This window comes from Barbatula barbatula (genome assembly GCF_947034865.1).
Source record: "Barbatula barbatula genome assembly, chromosome: 18".
In the NCBI taxonomy this organism is placed as follows: domain Eukaryota; kingdom Metazoa; phylum Chordata; class Actinopteri; order Cypriniformes; family Nemacheilidae; genus Barbatula; species Barbatula barbatula.
The window spans coordinates 470720-482178 of record NC_136781.1 but is presented as its reverse complement, the minus strand read 5'-3'; the positions used below and the strand labels follow the sequence as shown (position 1 = coordinate 482178).

Genomic DNA, 11459 nt, shown 5'->3' with positions numbered 1-11459 from the left:
GTGTGTTGTGTGTTGTGTCAGTGTTGTGTGTGTTGTGTCTGTGTTGTGTGTGTTGTGCTGGTTGTTGCTCTTCTGTCGTGACAGGACTTGACGTATCTCGCCGCCAGGTTTGAGCTGATGGGCTTTTCTCCCAGTATGTATGAGATCTTGTCCTGTTGTTGAAACTGCTTGAAGTCTTTGTGGAAGTTTGTGAACTGGGGGAAGAATGTTTCTCTGATGTCCGTATAGTTTGGACACGAGGTTAAGAAGTGCAGCTCTGTTTCCACTTGTCTCTGTGTGCAGTGTGGACACAGTCGCTCTTCTCTTGGAGTCCATGTCTGTCTGTGTCGGCCCGTCTCCACAGTGAGCTTGTGTTCACTGAGTCTGTACATGGTCAACACTTTTCTTAGTTTAGGGTCTGATACGCTTTTGAGGTATTCTGCCGCTTTATATTCTCTGTTTAATGACCGATAGCATTCAAGTTTACTTTGCTGAGCTGTTGCTTCTGTCCAGTGTTTGAGATATTTTTCTTTTTGTGTTTTTATCATTTGGTTAATTCTGGCTGGAGTTTGGGGTTCAGTTGGACACGTTTGGGGTTTTAGAGTTAGTTCTGAGATCAGTTGGATGAGACAACTTTTCTCTGGGTTCAGCTCCTGGTGACGTAAGGCTTTGTGATGGAGTGATTCTGTATCGCTGTTCTTAAGGTGGTTATAGAATTTAATCGCTCTTTTTTGTATTTTAATTATTAGAGGATATAGTCCTAATTCTGCTCTGCAGGCGTTGTTTGGGGTTTTGCGTTGTACCCGTAGAATGTTTTTACACATTTCTGTTTGCAGGGTCTCAGTTGGGTGTTTGTCCCATTTGGAGAACTCTTGGTTGGTGAGGGGACCCCAAACCTCACATCCATAAAGTGCTATTGGTTCTATAACGGATTGGATTATTTAAAGCCAAATTCCAGCTGGGATGTGGATTTTTATATTCCTTTTGATAGCGTAAAAAGCTCTTCGTGCCTTGTCTCTCAGGTCGTTCACTGCCTTGTTTAAGTTTCCGGTGTTACTGATGTTTATACCGAGATATGTGTAGTTTTGGGTTTGCTCTAAAGGCACGTTGTTGAGTTTAAAGTTGTGATGTTGGTTTTGTCGACTATGCCTTTTCTGGAATATCATAACTTTGGTCTTTTTAAGGTTCACTGATAGCGCCCATGTTTGACAGAAAGTGTGCAGGATGTCTAGATGTTGCTGTAGACCCTCTTTTGTGGGTGACAGCAGCACCAGATCATCTGCAAACAGAAGGCATTTCACTTCAGTGTCTAGTAGGATGGGACCGGGTGCTGGTGACTGTTCTAAAGCCCGAGCTAATTCATTAATGTAGATGTTAAATAGAGTAGGACTCAGACTACAGCCCTGTCTTACTCCACGACTCTGGGAGAGGAAGTCTGTGTGCTTGTTGCCTATTTTAACTGCAAATTTGTTATCCGTGTACATTGATTTAATGATGTCGTAGGTTTTTCCTCCAATGCCGCATTGAATAAGCTGAAAGAAAAGCCCCTCATGCCAGATTGAGTCAAAAGCTTTTTTAAAGTCAACAAAGCATGAGAAGAGTTTTCCTTTATTTTGGTTAATTTCTTGGTCGATTAGAGTATGAATGGTGTAAATATGATCTGATGTGCGGTATTTTGGTTGGAAACCGATTTGGCATTTTCTCAGAATGTTTCTGTCATTTAGAAAGTTGGTGAGTCGGCTGTTTGGAATGTTACAGAAGAGTTTACCTAAGTTGCTGTTTACGCATATTCCGCGGTAGTTATTTGGGTCGAATTTGTCTCCGCTTTTATGGATTGGGGTAATAAGACCTCGGTTCCAGATGCTGGGGAGGCTTTCTCTCTCTCTCTCTCTCTCTCTCTCTCTCTCTCTCTCTCTCTCTCTATGTCTCTCTCTATGTCTCTCTCTCTCTCTCACTCACACTCTCTCTCTCTATGTCTCTCTCTCTCTCTCTCTCTCTGAAGCTCTGATCTGCTAGAGAAGCCTGTGGATTGTGTTTTCTTCACGGTGTGAATGTTTTAAATGACGTTTTGTGTGTCACTGCCCTGTGGACATGATAACAGTCATCATTAGAGCCGATCCTGTCATAAACACACTGATGCTCAGGTTACCAGAAGAGTGATGGGACTCATGGGTCAGCAGTCTGGGGCTTTAACAGACAAACCTGTATGAGTTTCTTTCTTCTTCAGAACACAAAAGAAGATATTTTGAAGTACGTAGATAATCAACCAACACTGAACCCCACTGACTTCCATTGTGTGATCCACTGATACGTTTCTCAAAATATCTTCTTTTGTGTTCCACTAAGCGACAGGTTTAAAAACACATGAGGGAGAATAGACAATGACAGAATGTTTATTTTTGGTATCACTGGTTTGTGGGATAACATCTCAGGAGCTGATCTCATTTATAAAGCACTCGTCTCTCTCTCTCTCAGAGCATCTCTTTCTTCCTCTTATATCATATTTCTCTCTTTCTAACCATTAGTTTGTGTCAGTATAGCTGCAGGGACAGATATAAGTACCACAGGGAACCTTAAACCAGCATCATCCTCGCGTGAGATGTCCTGACGGGACCCCGGCCATGATGGATGAGGGTTAACCTGCTCCGCTCTGAGCCTCTGGCGCTAGACAAAGCCCAGACGCACACACACACCAGAACATAGAAGGTCATCATGCTTATTAACGCTGACTGCCTCTGAGCCATGGAGCGCACGTAAAGAAATAGAAAACAGAGTGAGATAGAGACACAACAAGTAAAATGTAGAGCGAGGTTTGAGGTCGGGCGGTATTTGTGCTGACCTGAGGCCACGGTCAAATAAAGCACTTTTACTCAAGTTAACAGTGTGAAATAGAAATGAACAAGTATGAGTACCTCAGAATAATATAATAAGAGACATAAAGAGAAACAGGTGAAACTAACAGAAAAGATGCTCTGGATTTTTTCAGACCTCAAATCCAGCAAAGAAAACACACACAACACAACAGTCATATTTCTATACATGTATTTAGGAAGATCAACATTAAAACGATGTGATAATCTGGATTTTTCTCAGTTATCAGTCTTTCTCATTGCTGTTGGATGACTTTATCACTCCTGAAGTTTGATTTAGTTTCTAATTCAACACAGACTGAAATGAAATGTTCACAATATATCTAGACACGATGATTACATGAACGTTTAGAACGGTCTCGTCATTTTTGAATTTACTTTATATATCTAGTCATGACAGCACACCACATATCAGTAAGGAGCTGTCATTTAATGTATTGAAACTCGTGAATAATAAATTAATTACGACACGCAGGCGATCATAAATGATGTGTCTATAAATAATCTATGTAAATGCAACTTGACACTTGTTCAGCAATCTCATCAACGCTTAATGACCTCACCACCCTGATGTGTGTGTCTGATGTGAGGAAATGAGGGGGTCTCTTGTTCATTAATGGATATAACATCCTCAGCCTGGACCATAAGCTCCATCATGTACAGTCTGAAGATGTGCCAGAGACATCATTTTAAAACAAGAGTCGTGTCACATTGCTTTAAGATGCGCCTCCATGTGGATAGCCTCTTACAAATAAAGGGTCCTTGTCGGGTTGTATGGCTCCTTTAATAACCTTTAACATCTATAGAAGCTTACTGTTGAACAAAAGACTCTTTGTAGTGGAAAACATTCCTATAGACAATAAAAAGAGAATAAAGAAATTATTATTATTATAGTATTTCATCCAACTCTTCCTTTGAATTATCTTTCAGGCAGAACTGCTTTGGGTCTTGATCTTGTTGTCATCTAAACCTTGTGCACATGTTAATGTCTTGATGTTGTGTCGCAACTGCATCAGCAAATCAAGTTAAACTGCATTTATATTCAACGATAATAAAATCAAATGAGGAGTGAGGATTGAAGGGAAGTTGGAAAGCCTGAGAAGTTGAGAAAAGCCTCAGTTGGAAAGCCTCAGATGAGAAATTTTCATTTGCTCTCCTTGCAATCCCATTAAAGTCTAGGAGAGATAATTGAGATATTAAAGAGATGTGATGTGTTATCTTTCAGGAGTACACCATCGATGTGTTCTTCAGGCAGAGCTGGAAGGATGAGAGGCTGAAGTTCGAGGGACCGATGAATATTCTCCGTCTGAACAATCTGATGGCCAGCAAGATCTGGACTCCGGACACATTCTTCCACAACGGCAAGAAATCTGTCGCACACAACATGACAATGCCCAACAAACTGCTGCGGATCCAAGACGACGGCACTCTTCTTTACACCATGAGGTAACCGCATACACAACATCGCTGTGGCAATATAAAACATACTGCGTGACATACTCTGTTATAAAATACCAAGTGAATTCATCCACTCAGTCTCTCACCGCATGACAGTCATTGTGCCCGCAGGCTTATTGACTTAACAGCTAATTAAAATCATCTCATTTAAGTTAATTGACAATCGCTGTAGTCAAATCTCAGTTCATTTCGATCAGACTGCTGGAGTTTTCTTTGAGTTCAGCAGTTTCCGTGATAACCCAGAGGAAAAATCACACATGAAATCTATCCTAGACATCGATGAGACTTAACAGAGAGCTTCTCATCTGCGTCTCCTGAGAAAATGAGTCTGTCATCAGAGCTTGAGAAGAGACGTCAGCAATGTGTCAAACTGAGCTCAGATTTGTTAAGTCTACGATCAAAAGTCGATATTAGTGAAGATCTCGATATGACCTCAAACATTTCTCATGAAATCCAGATGATATCACCTCTGGTTGTGTTTTGGTGTTTGTTTGCGTGTGTGTGTGTGTCAGGCTGACGGTTCACGCCGAGTGTCCGATGCATCTTGAAGATTTTCCCATGGATTTCCACTCGTGTCCGTTGAAGTTTGGCAGCTGTGAGTCCACAGACAGATTTATTCTCCAGTATCATGATGTTTATGTTAATAATCTGTTTGAAACGCTCAACGTGTCTGGCTTCATCTCCACAGACGCTTACACGATGTCAGAAGTCACGTATACGTGGACGAAGAACGCGTCTAATTCGGTGGTGGTGGAGGGGGAGAGTTCCAGACTCAACCAGTATGATCTACTGGGACAAACCGTGGGAAATGAAACCATCAGATCCAGCACTGGTGAGTCCCACACTTAAAGCCGAGCTGACACTACAGGACTGTGAAACTGCTTGAATGTCTATGGTGCTTACACTTCACAACACGGTTTCTTGTCATCCTTCATCTTCTTGTTGTAGCAGCAAGCACACTACACTACACAACGCATACAAAGTGCGCTAACAATACTCCAAAGATTTGCTTCAGGATACTTTTAAAAACCTTTATGTCTGTTATACCAGCCATATAACACGCTCTGTAATGTAAATGAATATATGTCGGCAGCTTTTGATTCCTCCATTTGACGTAAACCTTCTGCGCTGTGATTGGCTGGATTAGATCCATAGTGTCACACACAACGAGATCACTCGGCGATAATATAATAAGTAGTGTCTGGGACCGATCCGGGTCACGACGCTGACCTCCTTATACTTAACGAGCTTCTGCGACAGAAACAAGCACCGATTTGGTCGCGATTGGAAATCTGTCCGCGACAACAAGATCCAGCCAAAAATCACATGGTTTGTGCTTGCCATCACGTCACCCCACATCAGTCTTTACAGATGTTCACACTTCGTGGTTTTCCATGGTACAATAAAGCATATAGAAGCTGTGAAGCACTGGAGGTGTGTTGAGCAAATGTTACAGTTGATATATCACAAGACAAACACATTAAGATATGTATGATAAAACGGCATATCATGTGTGTGTAAAGTTATGACTGAAGTTTTTAGTTTGTGATGTTTATGTCTGTTGTAGTGTTGTAGTACTCGAGACCGGTCTTGGTCGTGTGTCGGTCTCAACAGTCTTCGGTGTCGGTCTTGTCTTGGTCTCTGGATTTTATTTAAAGACCAGTCAAAAAAAATCTAATTTGTGTTATTGGATGTAAAACTGCTGGCTTTAAAATAATTCACTGACTTATTTCTTATTTGATTTATTTTGTTACTGTTATGCCGGTAAGAGATGAATAGAGGATTGTCCTCAAGGAAATCTGTTAGAAAGCTGTCAACAAAATTTATAAAAAGGTGTCAGATGTGATTGCAAAAAAATGTCTTCTCTTGTTTAAATATTAAAACATCTGATGTGATCTGAAAATGAGCTATTGATTTTATACAATGGTTAAATAAACCAGGAGTTCATAAGAGACTTAAATTTTAGACACAATTTGTGTTCTACTTCGTACCAAAATCAAAACTTTTGTGCATTTATGAGCAACACACAGCTAGATAAGAATGCTTGGAACGCATGATTCTGTTATTATGACTTTTTGGTGTTATGTGGATCTTATAGATGATTTTTAGGAATGCTGGTCTTGGTCTCACCCTTACAAAAATAGACACGAAATTCACATGTAATCACTTGTGAAATGTGTGTTTTTTGAACATTTTTGTGTGAATTCCCATGTGAAACCCATTAGATCACATGTAAAAACCCATGGAATGACATGTGCAACGTGGTGACATGTGAAGAACATGTGATCACATGGGGAGACGTATCAACACATGTTGAGCTGGACAAAGGACGTGGCGACTCTACAAAATTATTATTGATAATCTAAAATCTAATCATTTTAGACACCCTCACACACACACACATAATCCCCTGGTTAGGCCCGGTGTCCCCCTGTGTTTTCACTTGCATAACTTTATATGTTTTGCTTATAGTCGATGTTTTCGTGTACAGCTGCTTTGTAACAATAATTTTTTTTAAATAATTTTTATATAAATAAAGCTGACTTTACTTGAAGTGTTGCACATGTGATGCCTTGGGAGTTCACATGGGATTTACATGAAAATGTTCAAAGAACTTTTCTGTAAGGGCAGTTTGGGTGGTCTCGACTACAACACTAGTCTGTTGCTTAAGCTATTAACAATGTTATTTTTGTCTTGTTTTCCAGTACAAATGGCTCAAAATTATTATCTTGAATCAAGGTTTACCTTTTTCTGAGGGACTAAATTCAAGATTATTTTGCTCACATCATTGGCAGATTTTTTGCTTGTTTTATGCACAAATTCACTGAACTTTCATATTTTCTTTAAAAAAACAAGACTAAGTAAGAAAGTCGTTTCTGCATAAAAGTCTGTGATAAAATAGCTGAAGCTGTTGATGTTTTGGGAAAAATTGTTATTTGGGTTTCAGGGTTTCATATTTATTTTTGTGGATCAGAGCAAGTGGACTCCTAAATATTTCGAGTTGTCACAGATCTGGAATGACACGAAGGTGAGTGAATGATGATGCTGAGAGAGCCTGTGAGATATATGAGGAGGATCAGGTGATGGATGCTCTCCATCCAACATCATGAAGCACATGTTCTTTCTGTCAGCTGACTCTCCTGTGTGTTTGAACACCGCATCTCAGACAAGACTCAACACACACGGACTGACACACACACACACTCACACATATGTGTCTCGCTGTGACATTTCTCGCCTGTTGGCATTCGGAAGCTCAGTAAAGCGTGCGGTGAGAAACAGAAGAGCAAAGGCGATATTCCACTTCAGTTGAGTGCAGAACAACCTCAGAAGAGCTTCAGGGACTTAACAGCAAACACACAGAAGATGTGCACACATTACGGACTGTGCTCATACGTCACATGCTCTCAGTTACAGACACAGTTCGCCCATCATTTACTTATGCTGTGTGAGTTTCTTTCTCCTGCAGAACACAAAAGAAGATATTTTTGAAGAATGTTGACAGTCAAACAACACTGAACTTCGTTGACTAACATTGTATGAACACAAAACAGATGAGACGTTTCTCAAAATATCTTCTTTTGTGTTTCACTAAAGAAAGACTTACTGTATAACCACATGAGATAAATTACAGAATTTTGACACTTAAAAGGGATACTTCACCCAAAAACGCTCCTTCCAGTTGTTCCAAATGTGTATAAATGTCTTTGTTCTGATGAACACAGAGAAAGAAATTTGGAAGAATGCTTATAACCAGAAAGATCTTGCCCCCAATGACTGAGATCTGTTTGGTTATAATCACTCTGAATCTTAATTAAAATTAAGATTTAAAACTAAAATTAAGACAGAATCTTATTTTTTGGGTGAAGTATCCCTTTAAGGGACATTTACATCAACAAAAAGTATATTTAGGTCATCCGGCACCCTCTGATATCCAGAGCCGGACAGTAACGGAGTACATTTACTCGAGTACAGTACTTAAGTACAATTTTGAGGGATCTGTACTTTACTTGAGTATAATTTTTGGGGAGTACTCATGACTTTACTCAAATACATTTGAGAGGCAAATATTGTACTCTTTACTCCGCTACATTTCTATCCATAACCGTAAGTACCCGTTACTTCTAAAAAGGAAAAAGAAAAATCTCGGAAACCACCAATTTGTTTTTTCCCTCTCAAACGTGATTGGATTGTGCAGGCGCCACTTATTGAGCGAGCCTATCAGCAACAATCACCCAGACCTCAGAGCTCTATCATTTGCTGTACTCAGCTGTCAATCATCTCACGTCTGCATGACACGTCCTGTGTACACTTCCTCATTCAGGACATCCGCGATGAAGCTAAAGTAACATTTCTTCACCAAAACAAGAAGCTAATAAATGCACGATTGAAGAATATGTGTTTTGTGTGTATTTTCATGCGATTTTTATATGAATAAAGAATAAAGGTAAGGGAAGAGTAGCCAATAGCGTCATATAAAATGCTAAATATAACATGAAATGAACTTGAAAACATCGCGACCGGTCAGCTGATTTTCTTTAATCATTATTATTTTCTCTTCTTTGCTCTATGCTGCGTGTATAACACGGTCAGGTTCAGAGGTGTGTCAGAACATTGCTATATCGCCTTCTTTGCTGTTTTAGGTTTATTGATTTCAGGGGCGGCGTTTGCGTATGGCCCTATAGCGTTCAGAAAACATTGCTGAAATAAAGTACGTGTGCATAATGAGACTCATTAAAGATAATTGAACTACTTTACACTGATGTGTACATGTAGCATAGGCGTCGGAAGCATGTGTATTTGAGAATGTATAAACACCGTTAATTCACATAGCGTCATTGACGTATAGTCGGTAAGACCGAAGATATGTAGTTTTGACGTGACATCATCGTAATGTTGGTTCGAAGCTCTTTTTGGCTAAACTCGTTTGTCTGCATCTTCCACATTTAAGATCATATACAGGCATTTATTTTCAATAAAACAAAGAAACTGTCTACAAAATGCCTAACAGTGGTTTTGGAATCAAGTGTGAGGTTATGGGTAGTGGGGATGGTCTTTATTTTCCCAATTAGTTGGCATCCATTTAAAAATTTTAATAAATCGAATAATTTACACTATTGTTATTGTATTTCATTCATAATGTACAACGCTATCTGTGAAAAATTAAAAAAATATATTGTACGGAAAGACTTTGTAGTGCAGTCGCAGTTTAGGCTATTATGTATTTTGCGATTTGCCACTAGCTATGCCAGGATTAGCTTAAAAATGAAAAGAATCAAGGCTTAACAACCCTGCGACAAGGTAAGACATGTTTTATATTTAATCTTGTTTGCTGAATCTGATCAATGGTTGGTTTATATTTTAGTCTCATAGTCGATTAACGTAGTCGTTGGTGGTGGTTATGACAACATCTGGCTGTGGGTTATTTTTTACTACTTTAAGTTTTGTGGTTACATATATGTGGTATCATTTGGTTTCGTTGTGGTTCGTTTTTGTATGGTCTGAGGAAATTTCGCCATACCCTAGGTTTTGATGAAACGCCACTACTGATTGATGAAAAAACAGAGAAACTCACATGTACACACAATTGTTAGCTGAATTGTATTTTCTAATATTACTCATTAATGTAAGTCGAGTATTTGCTTTGATGTTCTTGAGTATGCGGTGTGTTGTTTAAAACTGTTCGGTTCAAATGTGGGTGCAAAAAATCCATTAAAACTCTAGCAGAGGTGAAAAGAATAAAGCATGGTAAAAAGATTAAAATTACTTTATTTTACTTTAAATTCCTTTAACATTCTCCAAGGTATTAACATTAACATTTTTCATAACTCCATGTAGGACGTTTCTGTACATAAATGTAAGCACTGTGGCAGTAGTAATGCAATATTTAGAAAATGTACTCTTGTACTCTTGATACTCAAGTACTTTTAAAAACATGTACTTCAGTACTTTTACTTAAGTACACATCTGACTGTAGTACTTTTACTTGTACTTGAGTAAAATTTAGCAAGGGGTATCTGTACTTTTACTCAAGTAATGAACCTGTGTACTCTGTCCGCCTCTGCTGATATCTCACACGCACGCACACACACACACACTAAAATACACACACACCCTCACACACACACACACACACACACACACACACACACACACACACACACTCATACACACCCTCACACACACTCAAACACACACTCATACACACCCTCACACACACACAAACACACACATAAACCCTCACACACTTATACACACCCTCACACACACTCAAACACACACTCATACACTCACACACACACTCAAACACACACATAAACCCTCACACACTTATACACACCCTCACACACACACACACACACACACAAACACACACATAAACCCTCACACACTTATACACACCCTCACACACACTCAAACACACACTCATACACTCACACACACACTCAAACACACACATAAACCCTCACACACTTATACACACCCTCACACACACACACACACACACACACACAAACACACACATAAACCCTCACACACTTATACACACCCTCACACACACTCAAACACACACTCATACACTCACACACACACTCAAACACACACATAAACCCTCACACACTTATACACACCCTCACACACACTCAAACACACACTCATACACTCACACACACACTCAAACACACACATAAACCCTCACACACTTATACACACCCTCACACACACTCAAACACACACTCATACACTCACACACACACTCAAACACACACATAAACCCTCACACACTTATACACACCCTCACACACAGGAGGTCTGTTTCTCTTGTGTGTCTTGTCTGTGGTGTCTGTCTGCTGATGTGAGATGAATCATTCATTATATCAGTGTGAGGGGAAATTAGGTCATGTGGCACACTTGAGGGTGCACTACATCTACACACTCCAGTGAAGGAATTATCTCAAGCGTTTTTAAGAGCTTCATATCACAGCCTCGGCTATCACTACACGTGTGTGTGTATCACCTTGAATTAAAGGGGTCATATGACACGGCTTACACAAATATTATCGTTTGTTTTAGATGTATTTCAATGTGTGTACACGATTTATGGTTAAAAAAATCACACCGTTCATGTTTGTATCTTCTCTTTGCTCCGCC

General features: G+C 39.6%; 1 protein-coding gene across 1 annotated transcript in view; it reads left to right on the top strand.

Annotated features, from left to right (window-relative positions):
- gabra2b (gamma-aminobutyric acid type A receptor subunit alpha2b) overlaps positions 1-11459 on the top strand; it is a 39027-nt gene that overhangs the window by 11495 nt on the left and 16073 nt on the right. Inside the window, exons 5-7 of the mRNA XM_079480619.1 lie at positions 4075-4295; positions 4820-4902; positions 4996-5139. Of these exons, the coding sequence (XP_079336745.1) occupies positions 4075-4295; positions 4820-4902; positions 4996-5139 (448 nt within the window). The remainder of the gene's footprint in view (positions 1-4074; positions 4296-4819; positions 4903-4995; positions 5140-11459) is intronic.